Consider the following 17,484-nt stretch of genomic DNA (forward strand, 5'->3'; position numbering starts at 1 on the left):
GGGATTATTCCCTCATCGCCCAACCCCATTCCACTTTCTGTGGAACGCTTCCTGGTTCTACTGCGCATATGCCAACGTGGAGCCAATCGTAAGGAGGGATGAACTAAATACCCAGATGCCACCTGATGCCGAGTCTCTTTCTACTCTTATTTCGCAGTGTGCTCAGCGGGGCCTCTAAGGACGAAGAAGCGGGTGGAGATGGGAAGACAAGATAAGGCGTCCCCATAGCTCTCTGGGAAACGGGGTCCTGGGGCTGGCGCGGAGGCTCCTGGGTGGGGAGTAGCTCCGAAGAGATTCTCCCGGCACCGGAAGTGGCTGCGGGGAGGCGCGTGTCAGAGGAGTTGGGTCTTCCGCTCCCACCCGTTTGGGGTCGAGTCTTTTAACCCGGCTGACCGCAGTCTCGAGGTGAGGAGACGCCGGGGCTGGGATCGCTGAAGACGAGAGGTGACGGAATGCTTTTGGGGCGACTTCGGCACTGGGCGAGTCGCCTTGGGCTGTGGGTATCTAGGTGGAGTCTTTAGTCCTTGTTCGGAGTTACGAGCCAGGATCTTGCTGAAGTGGTTTCCATCTCTCACCAGCAGCCCTGAGAGGATCGATTCTATTTTATTTTATTCTTGGGTGAGCAAACTGAGGCTGAAGGAGGGGGTGAGTTGCCTTAAGTCTTTGGCAGAGCTGGGTCGGATCTTGAGGGATGAATGAATGGGAGTTCCTTAGAAAGTCAAGATATTTACCATTTATTTGGGCGTTTTCTGTGTGCCAGGCGCCGCTCTGTCCTCGCATTTTCTCTTGTCAGCTCCGCAGCCACCAGGATCATCTCGGGAATCAGAATTTTTCAGAATTTAGAGAGTTAATAGGGTGCATGTTTCATAATTAGGCAACACCCCCAAGCGAGATCTGGGGCAATTCTTGGAAATCGAGTATTTCTGCCGGAAAAGGCATGAATATTCACACTGGAGGGGAATAAAGAGCATACATAGCCTGTAGCAATTCGGGTTCAGTTTGGCTGCCAATTTTTGAATAAAGTTCTGGTTTTCAGAGCCTTACGTTTTCAGAATTGTAGACAAGAGATTGTGGATGAGTTGTATCTGCCCCATTTTGTACATGTAGAAACAGGCACAGAAAGGGTGAATGATCTGGCCATGGTCCCACACCAGGAAGAGGCAAGACTCCCTGACTCAGGGCCTAAGGCTTTCCAGTCCCATTTGTCTCAAGTTATTATGACAGGCTGGGTGACCTTGAGCTTTGCATCAGGGCTCCAGTTTCTTCCGTCCCAGGGCTGAGAGTGTATGAGATGTGGACAGAACGGGATCTGGAAACTGTACGTAGAGTTCTCAAACTCAGATGTCTATGAGCGTCAGGCAGATAAGGAAAAGGAGAGAAGAGGTCTGGGTGAGGGCTGTGGGGCATCTGGGAGGGCTCACCCCATCTAAAGCGGGGTGCGGGGGTAGCTCTAAACAGCATCACACAAACTAGCTTCGTGGGAATGCAGACCCCATGTGGCCAAATCCTAGGATTTTTCAGAAGCTGGAAATCAAATTTTTAGGTGAAATCTCCCAGCTTTTAAGTTTGGGATTACTTAAAAGAATTTTCTGTCAAAACACTCTGTGCCAACTCAGACCAGATAAAACATCTGTGGATTGGACATGGGGAACAGACTTGTGGTTGTTAAGGGGGAGGGGGCCTGGGGGAGGGACACATTGGGAGTTTGGGATTAGCAGATGCGAACTATTATATATACACTGGATAAACAACAAGGTCCTACTATGTAGCACAGGGAACTACATTCAATATCCTGTAGTAAACCATAATAGAAAAGAATATGAAAAAGAATATATATATATACACACATATACTGTATGTACATATATATAAATAACTGAATCACTTTGCTGTGTACCAGAAACTAACACAACATTGTAAATCAACTTTACTTCAATAAAATAAAATTTTAAAAATCTGTGGATCAAATTATACTAAAAAGTCACGGCTTAACCTCTGTCATGAGGGAAATCCTCGTTGGGTAAAATGTTAGCACTTATTATAGGTCTTCCACATTCCCTTATCTGCAGTCACAAAATCTAGAATGCTCTGAAAACCAAACATTTTCTTCCATGGATTTGGTGCCCACAACTGACTAGAACTGCTGTGATCTATTACTGTTAATTATCCTACCTAGAGTGAATATTGATACCTCTGTTCTAGAAATATCAAAGTATTCAATTATGAAATGCTCCCGCCAGCGCCCTCCCCCCGCCCCACTGCATTGGGATTCTAATGAAATACACCATATATATGGTGGATCACCTTTTTTTTTTTTTAAGATTTTTTTTTTTGATGTGGACCATTTTTTAAAGTTTTTATTGAATTTGTTACCATATTGCTTCCGTTTTATGTTTTGGTTTTTTGGCCATGAGGCATGTGGGATCTTAGCTCCCCAACCAGGGATCGAACCCACAACCCCTGCATTGGAAGGCGAAGTCTTAACCATTGGACCGCCAGGGAAGTCCCTGGATCATCTTTTTAAAATCTGAAAATTTCTGAATTCAAAGCATACCTGGCCCCAGAGACTTAAGAATTGTGGACCTGTGTCGTTGCTGATTCATGATATGGAATGCTTTCGACACCCCATAGATATATGCTGCTTAGGAAATACACAGTGGCCGCACCAGTGGTAGAGTGTTTTGCATACTATGGGTCATGAAAATAACTCGGGGGGCAGTGACCATAATTTTTTGTAATGAAGTAAAATAAAAGCAACCAGAATGGTAAACATCCCAGGCCATCCTACTTTGTAAGATGAAGTATTGTTTCATGAAGCTTTTGTTCAGTTATGTATGCAAATGAGTAGTCATGGTATATATTGTCTGTGTTACTGTGGGTCATGGTTTAAAAAAAAAGGTTGAAGAAACATCAACAGTCTTGGAGGCTCACCTGGACTCAAGTCTTAGAGATGATAATCAGAAATATCAGAAGCATCGTCCCAGGGGTTCAGTTAGAGACACATGTGTTCTGTCAACAAATATTTTAAAAATCCCTACTGTGTGCCAGGCACTGTGCACACAGTGGGGAGCAAGACAGAAGGTTCCACCACGGTGATAGATCTGAATCTCCACCTCTCCCAAGTGGGTATTTACTGGCTGTATTTACTGACTGTGAGTGCTAAGAAGGGTTGTGAAGTGGCCTTGCAGGCTCTGAAGCACAGGAGAAACGTGGGGCTGGGGTGGTTTCAATAAATACAATTGTTGTGATTCCTGCAGGAAGACTTATGTTCTGACTCCTCCTCCTGCTTCTGGACGTTTTGGGGGCTCCTCCAGCATGGCCAGAGTCAGCCCTAGGAGGAAAGGACAGTTTCTCCCAGGACGGGGAGCTTAAAGGAGGACTGGGCTGCTGGGCCCCCACTGGCTATGGCTGAGGTGAGTCGAGGGTCCCTCCCTATCCTAACCCATCATCCCCAAAGGCTGCACAGCTGGCCTGCCTTGTTCTGGCTCACTGTCTTATCATGGTCCCCAACTCGATCTTTTTTTAAAAAAATCAATTATTTATTTTTGGCTGCGTTGGGTCTTCATTGCTGTGCGCAGGCTTTCTCTAGTTGCAGCGAGTGGAGGCTACTCTTCGATGCGGTGCGCGGGCTTCTCATTGTGGTGGCTTCTCTTTGTTGCGGAGCACAGGCTCTAGGCGCGCAGGCTTCAGTAGTTGTGGCTCAAGGGCTCTAGAGCGCAGGCTCAGTAGTTGTGGTGCACGGGCTTAGTTGCTCCGCGGCATGTGGGATCATCCTGGACCAGGGCTCGAACCCATATCCCCTGCATTGGCAGGTGGATTCTTAACCACTGCACCACCAGGGAGGTCCCCCAACTCGATCTTCTTAAAGGAAAGCCCTCACACTGTCGCTCTGCTGCTCAGTATCCTTCCAGGAATCCTTATTGCCTATAGGATAAAATCCAGGTTTCTGAGCCCATCCCTGCGTGACCTGGGTCCTGCCCCCCTCCACCCTGTCTTCTCCGTGTCCCCACACACGCCGTACTCCCTTCTTGGCCTGGTGGTAAAATGTTACTCTGTACTTTCCAGCTTCCCGCCTTTGGTCAGGCTCCTCCCTCTGCTAGAATATACCCCGCCCACCATCTCTGGCTGGTGAGTCTTCCACAGCCTTCAAGACCCAGCTCATTCCGCCCACCTTCCCTGGGCAGCGTCAGCTCCTCCCCGCTCTGGTCTCCCATATCACCCCTGCTGCCTCCGCTGTAGCACAAATCCACCTGGATGGGGTGTCCCTGACCATATCTGTCAGCCCCACGAGACTTGGCGCTCCATGGGGACAGGTACTGATTGGGACTCATCTCTGGGTCCCCAGGGACCATCACCGGCCTGGCACACAGGAAGCCTCAAGATATTTTTTGTTTGTTTGTATTTTAATATTTATTTGTTTGCGCTGGGTCTGAGTTGTGGCAGATGGGCTCCTTAGTTGCTGCTTGCCAGCTCCTTAGTTGTGGCATGCACGTGGGATCTAGTTCCCTGACCAGGGATGGAACCTGGGCCCCCTGCACTGGGAGTGCAGAGTCTTATCCACTGCGCCACCGGGGAAGTTCCTCCAGGTGTTTGTGGAATGAGTAAATGAAACAGAAACAGGCTCACAGACACAGAACAGACTTGTGGTTGCCAAGTGGGAGGGGGTGGGGGAGGGAAGGGTTGGGAGTTTGGGATTAGCAGATGCAAACTATTATATATAGAATGGATAAACAACAAGGCTCTACAGGGAGCTATATTCAGTATCCTGTGATAAACCATAAGGGAAAAGAATGTGAAAAAGAATGTATATGTATAACTGAATCACTTTGCTGTACAGCAGAAATTAACACAACATTGTAAATCAACTATAATTTAAAAAAAATTTTTTTTAATTTAAAAAACTTAAAATCTTGGGCTTACCTGGTGGCGCAGTGGTTAAGAATCCGCCTGCCAATGCAGGGGACATGGGTTCAAGCCCTGGTCCGGGAATATCCCACGTGCTGCAGAGCAACTAAGCCCACGTGCTGCAACTACTGAGCCTGCGCTCTAGAACCCGTGTCACAACTACTGAAGCCTGCGCACCTAGAGCCCATGCTCCGCAACAAGAGAAGCCACTGCAATGAGAAGCCTGCACACCGTAACGAAGAGTAGCCCCTGCTCTCCGCAACTAGAGAAAGCCCACATGGAGCAACAAAGACCCAAATAAAATAAATAAATAAATAAATAAATAAATAAATAAAATATATAAATAATAAATAAATAAATAAATAAAATAAATTAAAAAAAAGAAAACTTAAAATCTTCAACAAACACTGAAAAAACCAAAAGCCAAGGTAGATGGATGTCAGGATCAGGGAGACCCACCTCTGTGACCTTGAGGGAACCTCATGTCTCCTCTTCAAGACTCCTTGTCCTTGCCTAGAAAATACGGGGATGCCCAGTCTCTTACATCTGAAGGTTCTCACAAGACGACTTTTGCCAAAGGCCTGGCGCGTGGGGGGCTGGGGGTGCTGAGTGAGCCGTTGGCCCCTCCCTGACCCCAGCCCTGCAGTCATCACTGACAGTGTGTTGCATTCCAGGAATTTGCGACCCTCAAGGACGTAGCCATGGACTTCACCTTGGAGGACTGGGAGCAGCTGGGGCTGGACCAGGGGGACCTGTTCTGGGACACGGCACTGGACAACTACCAGGACCTCTTCCTGCTGAGTGAGTGTCCACCCCAGCCCCAAGGGCCTGTCACTGCCCTGCTCGGTGATCACCCGTGGCTCTCTTGTCACCCATGGAATGAGCCCCTGCCTCCTGAGCGCCTCAGACCAGCGTACTCAGCTGGCCAATTCTGCAACATTGGCAATGCCTGGCGACCTTTTTGATTGTCACCAGTTGGCAGTGGTGGGTGTGCTCCTGGGATCCAGTAGGTGGAGCCCAGAGGTGCTGCCACATATCCCAGAATGCAGGGATTATCCGACCCCAAATGGCAGTAGTGCCCAGGTTGAGAAACCCTGATCTGGCCCCTGCCTTTCCTCTTCATCATGGTAGAGGAATTCCTCCAGCTGACACTTAGGAATCTTTGCATTTGCTCTCCTCTGTCCCCTCCCTGACTCAGGGCTTCCCCCCTTTTTTTTTTTCCCTTAAAAAAAAAAATTTATTTATTTCTGGCTGCGTTGGGACTTTGTTGCTGTGTGTGGGCTTTCTCTAGTTGCGGCGAGTGGGGGCTACTCTTCGTTGCCGTGCACAGGCTTCTCATTGTGGTGACTTCTCTTGTGGAGCACAGGCTCTAGGTGCGTGGGCTTCAGTAGTTGTGGCACGTGGGCTCAGTAGTTGTGTCTTGCGGGCTCAGTAGTTGTGGCGTACAGGCTCAGTTGCTCCGTGGCATGTGGGATCTTCCCAGACCAGGTTCGATCCCTGGTCCGGGAGGAGCCGACATTGGGATCCCACTTTGGCAGGCAGATTCTTAACCACTGCACCACCATGGGGCTTCCCTTTTTTAAGACAAACTGCAACCCCAGGAGCACTCCCTGCTTTTCCCCTGCCTGGCTTGCCCACTGCTCCTTCATGTGCTGACCGCTCGTTTTGTGGTCTGTCTCCCTCTGCCAGGATGGGAGCTTCCTGCGGACAGGGACTCGTGCTGCTCCCTGGTGGAGCCCCCGTGTCCGGAACGGCCAGTACCCGCTATGGGGACTCACCGAATAGATGAGTGAGCAGCAAGAGCCGCTGTGTCAGGCGCTGGGTCTTGTGCTGGCCAAGCGCTTACAATGCTCTCCTCCCATCTTCCAGTCACCCTGCAAGGAAGTCTGACTCCCTGTTTTCTTGATCCTCCTGAAATCGAGGTTCAAAGAGGGGAAGTCACCTTCCCAGCTCTGTGGGAGTCCCCAGGAGCACCCCAACATTTGGTGATTGACTAGGAGGACTCTTGGGACTCGGCGCATGGTCCTACTCACGGCCATGACTTACCACGGAGAAGGGGTGCGAGCACAGCCAGCAAAAGGGGAAGGCTCGGGGGGCCAAGTACAGGGGGGCCGGCGCCAGCTTCCAGAGTCCTCGCCCCATGGAGTCACATGGGACATGCTTAATTCCCCCAGCAACCAGGTGCGCCAACACATATGAAATGTCTACGAGGATGCTCATTAGAGACCCAGCACCCAGGTTCTTTACCGGGGGCTGGTCGCATAGGCACCCTCTGCCTGCCACGTACCCAAATCCTAGACTCCCCGAAGGGAAGCAGGCGTTTGGGCACAGGGAGCCCCTCTTAGTGGTTAGGGAAGGCTGGAACCCTCCACCCCCGAAATCCAGGTTCCCAGACACCAGCCAAGGGCCAGCCTTGCGAGCAGGCCTTTCCAATGAGAGCAGGCAGCCTGCGGTGCTAACCGTTATCCCTGGGCTGTGAACAGCAGTGTCACACAGGGAGGGAACGGCAGGGCTGAGACATTAGGTGGAGCCTTGCTGCTCCTCATCCGTGTCGCCTCATCCTGATCAGCTCATTTCCCCTTCTCAAGTTCCTTGCTTCTTTCTTTTCCAAAAGCAGAAAAAATAATTTATTCCAAAAGATTTTTAGAAAGGAAAAAAAGGATTACACACTGAAAACTATCATTTCATGTAATTTTATTGCATTGCGGCAGATTTTCTCCAAACTGCTCAATGTGCTACAGAAGCAGCTTGTGGGAGGTCAAATCTCAGTGTCTGCAATTTTTAAATTACAATCCATGGTAGAAATGTGTTTCCCTTGACTCCCTGGCACACGTTTGTGTGTGTATATATATGAGTGGTGTAATCGTTTGCTATGGCTGCTCTTGCAGATGCCACAAACGTGGCTGAAAACAGCACACACTGACTGATGGTTCTGGAGGTCAGAAGTTTTTTGTTTTTTGTGGTTGTTTTTAATTTATTTATTTTATTTATTTTACTTTTGGCTGAGTTGGGTCTTCATTGCTGAGCACGGGCTTTCTCTAGTTGCAGCGAGTGGGGCTACTCTTCGTTGTGGTGCGCGGGCTTCTCATTGCAGTGGCTTCTCGTTGCAGAGCACGGGCTCTAGGCGCATGGGCTTCAGTAGTTGTGGCATGCGGGCTCAGTAGTTGTGCCTTGCGGGCTCTAGAGCGCAGGCTCAGTAGCTGTGGCGCACGGGCTTAGTTGCTCCGTGGCATGTGGGATCTTCCCAGACCAGGGCTCGAACCTGTGTCCCCTGCATTGGCAGGCGGATTCTTAACCACTGCACCACCAGGGAAGCCCCGTGGAGGTCAGAAGTTTGAAGTGGGTCTGCCTTGGCTGAAATCCAGGTGTGGGCACAGCTGGTTCCTTCTGGAGGCTGTAGGGGAGAATCTCTTTCCTTGCCCTCTTTCAGCTAAAAGATGAAGCCTACTTGCTGGGCTCATGGCCTCTCATCTTTGAAGTTAGCAGTGGCTTTCTCCCCACTGTAGCACATTTCCCCAGGGATTATAACTCTGTGCTCCCTTCCTTGAGGAAGTTTGCAGGGGGTAGAGTGTGGGATTGAGCTCTGGGACCCCAACACACTTCATCACGGGGCCTGGCCCATGGAGGCCTCTGGCCGTGTGTGGTCCATGGGTGAATGAACGAATCACAGATGGCCGAGGAAGTACCTACCTCTCCCCGGCCACTCTGCTCATTCCTCAAGAGCTGTTACAGATCCTTTGTGTTCCCAGGCCCAGTTGTCACAGCTCTGATCACTCTGGATTGTGACTGTCCGGGTCCCTCTCCTCCACTGGACTGGGAACCCTGTAGGGCAGGCGTCCCTGGAGTCACCCAGTGCTGCATCTGGCCCTTGGGAACCGTGCGCTGGATAAGGTGCTGAATAGTCAGGAGAGCCGGGAGGTTCCCACTCAGCGGCCAGATGGCCCTCCATGCTGCTGTCATCTGGTTGGTGACAGTGCTCTTCTCTCCCTTCAGATCCCCCCAGACCCAACCTGACCTCCCATCCAGATGATGGGGAAGAGCTGGCAGCCCTGGCGAAAGGAAGCCCAGAGTCAACAGGACCTGGTGAGTGGGCAGAGAGGGCCCACCAGCACCCAGCGAGCGGGAGGGTGGAGGGATCGTGGGGCATGGCCCTTTGTGGGCCCTCCATCTTTGGGACCTCCATCCCACCCAGTTTGTCTACCCAGACAGCTTGATTCCCTGCTTCTGGGCTTCACTATGCCTCGCACTGGCTTTAGGTCCAGGACCCTCACCCTGCATGCCTTATCTCCGCCTGCCGCTGTGTTCAGCACGTGGTTGTCCTGGTGCCCTTCCTCTGTCCCCTCCACATCCTTCCAGACTCAGCAGGGGTCGGCCTTACATTCCCTGAGTTGGTCTCTCCACCTTCCTGCCTTGTGCCCCTTGAGCACTGTGGACCCCCTGTCTACCTGTTTCACCCCCCTTTCGTTCAGGCCCATCCTTCCTTCCTGGTCCACAGGGCCTAGCAGATGGCCCATCTGTTAGTAACTCAAGCCTGGGCCTAAATGCTGTCAAGAGCCTTAGGTCTGCCCTCTTCCAGGCCATGGTTTCTCCAGGGGATCCAGTCAAGCAGTGAGGATTCCCAGGTGTTACACTGGTCGAGACATCCCCAGGAGGAAAAAGCAAAGGCAGGGCCCTGCCTGGGGCACTGGAGGCTTTTCTCATTGTTAGGCTGTTAACATGAGGAGAAGGACCCCTGAACCAGAGGCCACGGAGTGGAGGCTGCACGGCTCAGTCTCAGCCTGCACCCCAGCCATCAGCCTGGAGCTCTATTCTCCGCTCACCTCTCGTGAGCTTGTGAGCATGGACCTTCTGTAGCCTCCCATTGAGCGCACAGGTGTTTTCACGTAGGCCCAGGCTCCTGCAACTGTGGATTTCTGTTTCTGCCACCTTAACATCCAGGCTGGTTCCAAGCATGTGTAACCACGTGCAGACCACCTTTGGATGTGGTTACAATGATAACCACGTGGTAACAATCGTATTGCATTGTTATCATTTATACCTCTTTTCCACTGAGTGCACTTCTCTAGGAAGTGGGCCTTAGCTGATGGGGGTGATGGTGGAGATATCCACTGAGAGCCTCCACTTCTCTGTGGAACCCTCGAGGTTGCCCAGCTTCCCTCTTAATCCTCCTGGAAATGGGCTCTGTTTCCTGTGATGCCAGTTCCAGCTGGATCACCACTCTGGCCCCGTCTCCTTCATCCCCTTGCCAGATAGGCCTGACTCAGGACCCATCACCTGTTCTCCCTTTTGTCTGCTCTCAGCGTACAGCTCCCGTCTTTAACCCCCAGGGCACAGGAGACATTTGCACTTGCCCTCTCTTTCAGACACCGCTGAGGGCAAGACCTCTCCTCTGCCACAGGACTTCTTGGAAGAAGGACTCTCCCAGGAGATTACTGAGATGTTTTCCAAGGATGGCCTCTGGAACTCCCATCTGGAAGAAGCCTGCATAGGCCAGAGCTGGTTAGATAGTTTGCTCGGAGATCCGGAAAGTCTTCTGAAGTCCAATGTTGTTACCAGCAAGGAAAGTCCCACAGAATGCAAGAGCCATGAACTCGAGAGCCACAAACTCAAGAGAGGCCTTGGTCCCAAGTCCCTCCTTTGCCCAGGAGCGGGTTCTGTGACTCTTGATCTTCCTGAAAGGAGCCTGACACCAGCTAAGTCTCAGGAAAGTGGGAATGACTTTGGGTGCTACTCAGACCAGAGCCAGCAGGATAACATCCAGGGAGGGGAGAAACCATATAAATGTAGTCAGTGTGAGAAGAGCTTCAGCCAGAGCTACCGTCTGATCCAGCACTGGATTCTTCACACTAGGGAGGACCCCACTGTGCTTCAAGAGTATGAGAAAGATGTCAACCAGAGTTCTTGCCTTTTTGTGCAGTCAGTGACTCACACAGGCTCCAAGTCCTATGTGGGTAACAAGTGCGGGAAGACTTCTAGTCAGAATACACACCTCCTGTGGCATCAGAACATTCACAGTGAAGAAAAACCATGTAAGAGTCAAGACAGTGATGGTCCAGCAGGTCACGACTCACAGCCTGTTGAGCGTCACAAACCCCCCTCAGGTGGTAAATCCTACAAATGTAATGAATGTGGCGAGAGTTTCAGCCGAGCCTTTCATCTCACCCGGCATCAGAAAACCCACACTCGGAAACGCTACGAATGTGCCAGATGCAAGGCGATCTTCAACTTTAACAAATACCTCCTCCAACATCAGAAAATTCATGCTGCAAAAACGACTGCTGTGTGTCAGGAGTGCGGGAAGGCCTTCAGGCGAAGCTCCTTGCTTGTCAAACACCAGTCTGTTCACACTGGAGAAAAACCTTATAAGTGCGATGAGTGTGGGAAACTCTTCAGCCATATCCTGACCCTAAAGACCCACCAGAAGGTTCACAGGGGCGACGAGAAGCCTTACAAATGCAACAAATGTGGGAAAGCCTTTTACCGGAACACTCACCTTAATGAACACCAGAGGGTTCACACGGGCTACAGGCCCCACAAGTGCCACAAATGCATCAAGAGTTTCACCCGGCCCTCCCACCTAAATCGACACCTGTCCATTCACGCCACAGAAAAGCCCTACAGCTGTGCTGAATGCAAGGAGACCTTCAGCCACAACGAACACCTTGTTCAGCACCAGAAAATCCATGCTGTGGAAACCCCCTACGAATGTCAGGAGTGTGGTGAGCGCTTTATTTGCCACTCGACCCTAACTTGCCACCAGAGCATTCACACCAGAGAAAAACAAGGACTCGACAAGAGCAGGAAGATCTTGAATGAGAACCCAGAGCAGAGAGAGCCTCCAAGGGTCAGCGAGAAGCGCTTTAAGTGTAACAAATGTGAGAAAACCTTCAGCTGCAGCAAATACCTGACTCAGCACGAGCGGATTCACGCCAGGGTGAAGCCCTTTGAGTGTAACCAGTGTGGGAAGGCCTTTGGCCAAAGTTCACAGCTCATCCGCCACCAGAGGATCCACTCTGGAGTGAGGCCGTATGAATGTGGGGACTGTGGAAAGGCCTTCGTTCGTAGTGCCTCCCTTGCCAAACATCAGTCCACCCATAAGAGTGAGCACCCCTTTCAATGTAACAAATGTGGAATGACCTTCAGCCAAAGTGCATGTCTCTCAGAACATCAGTTAATCCAAACTGCAGAGAAGCCCTTTAAACCTAACAAGTGTGACGAAGTCTTTGCCTACAGTAACCACCTTGTTCAGCATCAGGGAACTCAGGCAGGAAAGAAGCCCTTTGAGCAAAATGAATGTGGGAAAACATCGCAGCAGAGCTCGTGCCTTTCCAAGCATCAGAGAATTCACACAGGCGAGAAGCCCTATGAATGTGGTGACTGTGGGAAAACCTTCAACCTGGGCACTCAACTCATCCGACACCAGAGAGTTCACACTGGAGAAAAGCCTTACGTTTGTCAGGAATGCGGGAAAGCCTTCAGCCAGAGCTCATGCTTTTCTAAGCATCAGAGAGTTCACACAGGTGAGAAACCCTACAAATGTGGCGACTGTGGGAAAACCTTCAGCCTGGGTGCTGCACTCATCCGACACCGGAGGATTCATACTGGAGAAAAGCCTTATGTTTGTCAGGAATGTGGGAAAGCCTTCAGCCAGAGCTCGTGCCTTTCTAAGCATCAGAGAGTTCACAGTGGGGAGAAGCCTTATGTGTGTGCCGTATGTGGGAAAGCCTTCGCCCAGAAAGCAAATCTGATGCAGCATCAGAGAACTCACACTGGGGAGAAGCCTTATGCTTGTGATGTGTGTGGGAAAGCCTTTGGCCTTAGAGCCCATCTCAGTCAGCATCAGAGAATTCACACCAAGGAGAAACCACATCAGTGTCCACATTGTCAGAAAGCCTTGTGCTGCTGCTCAGGTCTCAGCCAACATCAGTGAGTTCACACTCCAAAGTAACAGGTAGCAATTCTGCCCATGGCTGCTGGGTGGCAGCAGATCCCAGACATCTGAGAATGTGTTCATCCGAGGCCTAAAGTTGAAACCATCCCAGTGTAAGCCCCTCCCCCCCAAGAGTAATAAATCTCTTTATTAATAAAGATTGATTAGAAAATTTGCACGCATGAGTTTCATTAAAACAGTGAAAACACAAACATTGAGAAGCTGTGGAGCTTTGGAAGTCAGAGGTAGACTGGAGCCAGTCTGCTGAGTTGAATCCCAGCTCTGCCATCTGCCACCTAAGTGACCTAGGGAAAGTCATGAAACCTTTCAGGGCTTCAGTGTCCTCGTCTGTAAGATGGGCAAAATAATAGCTACCTACTTCATAGGGCTGTTGTGAGGATAAAGAGATGTAAAGCACTTTAGAACTAAGTGCCCAGCACATAGTAAGTACTCACCAAGTGTGAGCTACAAACGTGCATCAGATATAACAAATATACTCTTTTACATTAAAAGGAAGAGAAAACTAAGCAACCCTCTATCTTTATTTCACTGCAGTTAACATTATTACTAATAATGTGCATGGCTTTTATTTTTAAAGTTTCCCACCAAAATATCCTTGGCTTCATTGGATCCAAAAACCCAGTACTTTGCTCTTAAAAAAAAAAAAAAAGAGCCTAGCCTTTTTCTTCCCTCCATTTCTCAGCTCTGTCCTAGTACTTTCTTTCTTTTTTAAAAAAATTATTTTATTTATTTATTTATCTGGCTACGTTGGGTCTTTGTTGCTGCACACAGGCTCTTCTCTGGTTGCGGCGAGTGTGGGCTACTTCTTGTTGCGATGCACAGGCTTCTCATTGCGGTGACTTCTCTTGTTGCAGAGCACCAGCTCTAGGCGCATGGGCTTCAGTAGTTGTGGCACACAGGCTCAGTAGTTGTGGCTCGCGGGCTCTAGAGCACAGGCTCAGTAGTTGTGGTGCACGGGATTAGTTGCTCCGCAGCATGCGGGATCTTCCTGGACCAGGGCTCGAACCCGTGTCCCTTGCATTAGCAGGCGGATTCTTAGCCACTGTGCCACCAGGGAAGCCCTGTCCTAGTACTTTCTTAACCCGCAAAAAGCCAAGAAGAACACGTAAACTAACATCGCATGGCAAGAACTTTCCACTCCTAACCTCCCAAACCTCTCACTCAAAAGGACCCCCTCCCATATCCACATGCCATCCCTTCCCATAATCTCCTCCCATTTAAAGTTGTTGGTTAAATGATGAGACCCAATTTATCGTGAGAGTTAATACCATAAACAGCTGGATTCAGTTAGGAAAGCTGCATTGGATGTTGCTGTCTCCACACGGTTCACACCATTTATACAGAAGATGTGCTTGGTAGCAAAAACTGTGATGCACAGAAACGACTGCTGGAATGTTCCTCCTTTACCAGTTGTCCAAGTTGGCCACTCACCAGGCGCTTCCCTAGGCTCCAGGGTGGGGAACACCAATACGGTAAGCCCTGCCCTTGCCTTGAAGCTTCTAGAATCAAAGGGAAATGGATGGCCTCGTTTCCATTGCCAAGTGACGTCTTAAAATACACATTCTCTCATGTCACAGCAAGTCCCCCGAGGATTGTTGGCGAGCCCGGTGAGGACACAGTCCTTCCTGTTGGAGCCCCAGAGTTCACTGCTCACCTTGGCCAGGCTTGTTCTACAGCTGAGTCTCACCTCACGGAACCACACCACCAGCTCTCTTGATGGCACCTCCTCGGCCCTGAGCTTTTGTGTCCCACCTGCTAAGTGACCCAGTCACTTCTTTGCTGAAGCACAGTCTTACAAAGACACTGGACTCTTGACACTTTAAATATTCTTTCATATTTTTGGTACTAAAAAAAGTTCAGGAGTCTGTGCTCTGGGCCCTTAGGATTTTCAAACCTTGCACCTTGAGTTGTGCTGGTTGGTTTTGTCATTGAAACTGGGACCTTGTTGGCTGACCGTTCACACCACAGTGGGGAGTGTACTGGTTTTCAAATGGCGGAAACGTCCAACTCCCCACCTGTTGTATCTGGGCAACAGGCCTGATATATACCTAAGGGGCAGGGCAGGGGCGGGAACTCAACTTGATAAGTATGTTCAACCAAGAGTTTTGACACCACAGATAGAGGTCAGAGGCCTTGTAGAAAGTTGGCAGCCATTGTGTGTGTGGGCGTGGGGGGGGGCGGGGGTGGAGGATCTATGTAACTAATGACCTGTGTTCTGCGGGCCAGTGTAGAAACACCTGCCCTCATGTTTGCGTGTTGGTTCTCTGATTAAAGTTTTGAGTTTCTAAGCGTTGGTTGCTTTTCTCAGCTCAGTGCCACACGCCCGGCCAGAGGCTGGGCATGCGCAGTCACTACCTGCCAAGTGCTCACATTCTAGGACGGGAGGGCTCCTAATGGTGAAAACCACCCCACGATGAGATGGTTAAATCTGTTTTCCCAAAGTCTGGGAGGGGCAAGGACCACCAGGGAACCACTCAATTTCAGTTGGTCCTTAGCACGTCATCAACCGGCACTTTTCCATTCTCATGCAATCCTACTTGATCAAGGAGGAAGCGTGGACGGCATGTTTATTCCTCTCTAGTTAAAAAGAAACAGTAGGCCTCAGGCTCAGGCAAGAGTTGTTGCTAGAATTTAATATTGTTTTGCTCTCCTGATACTTATTTTACTTCACCTCTCCCCCTTTTTCCTCTACTGACAAGAGATACCATTTTCCCACTCATGGTAGTGGTAGGAAGTCCTCTTTAAAAATAAATTGATTTAAGTTTTGTTTTAAAGCTGATTTAAAGGAAAATGCATGGCACACAACTACAGCAAAACAAATTCACAGTGGTATGTCATCGAATGAGGTTGGGGAACACTCGGCTAAGGCCTAGCATCCTGCCAATGGACTCTTAATTGTATCCATGAGGATGAACTAGATTATGCTATGGCCACACAGTTGTGTGTCAGATTTCGGCAGCTGTTTATTTCCCTCATGTCATGCTACATGTCCACTGTGGGTTGGCAGAGGTGGGGAATGGGGTGGGGCTGGCATCTTACTCTGTCCAACCCGAGAGACCAGTGTTCCCTTTTTGAGTCTGTTGATCCCTCTTGGTCACCCCAATGAGAAAGTAGCTTTAACACTTAGCCTCTCCCCAGGACCCCAAACTCTGCCCTTTGGGTGGGCAATGCTAGCCACTGAAAATGTGCAAATAGCAGCTTTCGTTGCATTTACTTTTACAGCAAACTTCCATTCATGGCAAGTGATACCGATTGTTCAGTCGCAGTCGCGGTTGAAAGTTTCAAAGGGCGTGGACTGAAATAAATAGGAGAATCCTGGGACAGGCAGTGGCGTCTTAGGAGGATGGAAAGGGGCCGCTCTGCATAAACCAAGGAGGTGGGATGTGGATGCCTAATGTTGAGAAGATACCGTTCTAGGAAAATCGTACCTAGGAATGGTGGTTGCAAGGAGCTGGCGAAAGGGGCAGTTTTACAAGCTGAAAATAGTTGTGGGGATGAGTGGTGGTGATGGCCACACAAAGTGATGAATGTATTTAATACCATTGAACTGTACACTTACGAATAGTTAAGATGGTAAATTTTATGTGTATTTAACCACAATAAAAAATTGACAAAATTAAATGGATCAGAGATATATCTAAATGTAAGAGCTAAAACTATAAAACTCTTAGAAGAAAACATAGGTGTAAATTTTAATAACCTTAAATTAGGTAATAGATTCTTAGATATGACACCAAAAGCACAAGCGAAAAAAGACAAAAAAGATAAATTGTACTTCATCAAAATTAAAAACTTTTTTGCTTCAAAGGACAACATGGAGAAAGTGAAAAGACAACACAAAGAATGAGGACAAATTGTTGCAAAGCATATATCTGATATAGCACCTGTAGCTGGGCTATATAAGGAACACTTATGGCTCAATAGTAAGACAAATAACCCACTTAAAAATGGCAAAGGATCTGAATATAGATTTCTTCGAAGAAAATACACAAATGGCCAATAAGCACATGAAAAGATGTTCAACATCATTCGTCATTAGGGAAATACAATCCAAACCACAATGAAATACTACCCACTAGGATGGCTATAATCAAAAAGACAAGTATTGGTGAGGATGTAGAGAAACTGGAACTTCATACCCTGCTGGTGGACTTGTAAAATGGTGCAGCCACTTTGGAAAACAGTCTGGCAGTTCCTCAAAAGGTTAAACCTAGACTTACCCTGTGACCCAGCAACTATACTCCTAGGTATTTCCCAAGAGAAAAGAAAACACATGTCCACATAAAAACGTGTACATGATTGCTCATATCACCATCATTTATAATAGCCCCCAAGTGGAAACAACTAATGTCTATCAACTGATGAACTGATAAATAAAATGTGGTATAATCCATAAAATGGAATACTGTTTTGCAATAAAAAGGAATCCAGTACTGATAGATGCTAAAACAAGAATGAACCTTGAAAACATTATGCTAAGTAAAAAGATCAGATATAAGAGGCCATATACCGTATGATTCTATTTAAATGAAATGTCCGGAATAGGCAAATCCACAAGACACAGGAAGTAGATTAGTGGTTGCCACGGGCTGGGGAACGGGAGGATCGAGAGAGGCCGGCTAAGGGAT

General features: G+C 49.0%; 2 protein-coding genes across 6 annotated transcripts in view; one reads left to right on the forward strand and one right to left on the reverse strand.

Annotated features, from left to right (window-relative positions):
- The window catches only part of VRK3 (VRK serine/threonine kinase 3), a 47,345-nt gene extending 46,553 nt beyond the window's left edge, over positions 1-792 (reverse strand). Inside the window, exon 1 of the mRNA XM_007184919.3 lies at positions 732-792. The gene's annotated coding sequence lies outside the window, so the exon portion shown is untranslated. The remainder of the gene's footprint in view (positions 1-731) is intronic.
- ZNF473 (zinc finger protein 473) lies at positions 7-14,990 on the forward strand. 5 transcript variants are annotated; one of them, XM_057533475.1, is made up of 5 exons: positions 7-496; positions 3,258-3,413; positions 5,580-5,706; positions 8,899-8,988; positions 10,269-14,990. In XM_057533475.1, the coding sequence occupies exons 2-5, from the start codon at positions 3,405-3,407 to the stop codon at positions 12,833-12,835; spliced, it is 2,793 nt and encodes a 930-aa protein (XP_057389458.1). In that variant the 5' UTR covers positions 7-496; positions 3,258-3,404; the 3' UTR covers positions 12,836-14,990. The 5 variants fall into 5 exon arrangements, with proteins under 5 accessions (XP_057389458.1, XP_007184990.2, XP_007184988.2 ...); XM_007184928.3 differs by having other exon boundaries at positions 7-444; XM_007184926.3 differs by having other exon boundaries at positions 7-405.
- The last annotated feature ends 2,494 nt before the right edge of the window (positions 14,991-17,484 follow it).

This window comes from Balaenoptera acutorostrata, chromosome 19 (genome assembly GCF_949987535.1).
Source record: "Balaenoptera acutorostrata chromosome 19, mBalAcu1.1, whole genome shotgun sequence".
Taxonomy (NCBI): Eukaryota; Metazoa; Chordata; class Mammalia; order Artiodactyla; family Balaenopteridae; genus Balaenoptera; species Balaenoptera acutorostrata.

Bases quoted from the DNA above. Each gene is read 5' to 3' on its own strand.
- ZNF473 (XM_057533475.1), top strand. The intron at 5,707-8,898 runs GTGAGTGTCCAC...CTCTCCCTTCAG, and splicing joins CCAGGACCTCTTCCTGCTGA to ATCCCCCCAGACCCAACCTG. The intron at 8,989-10,268 runs GTGAGTGGGCAG...CCTCTCTTTCAG, and splicing joins CCCAGAGTCAACAGGACCTG to ACACCGCTGAGGGCAAGACC.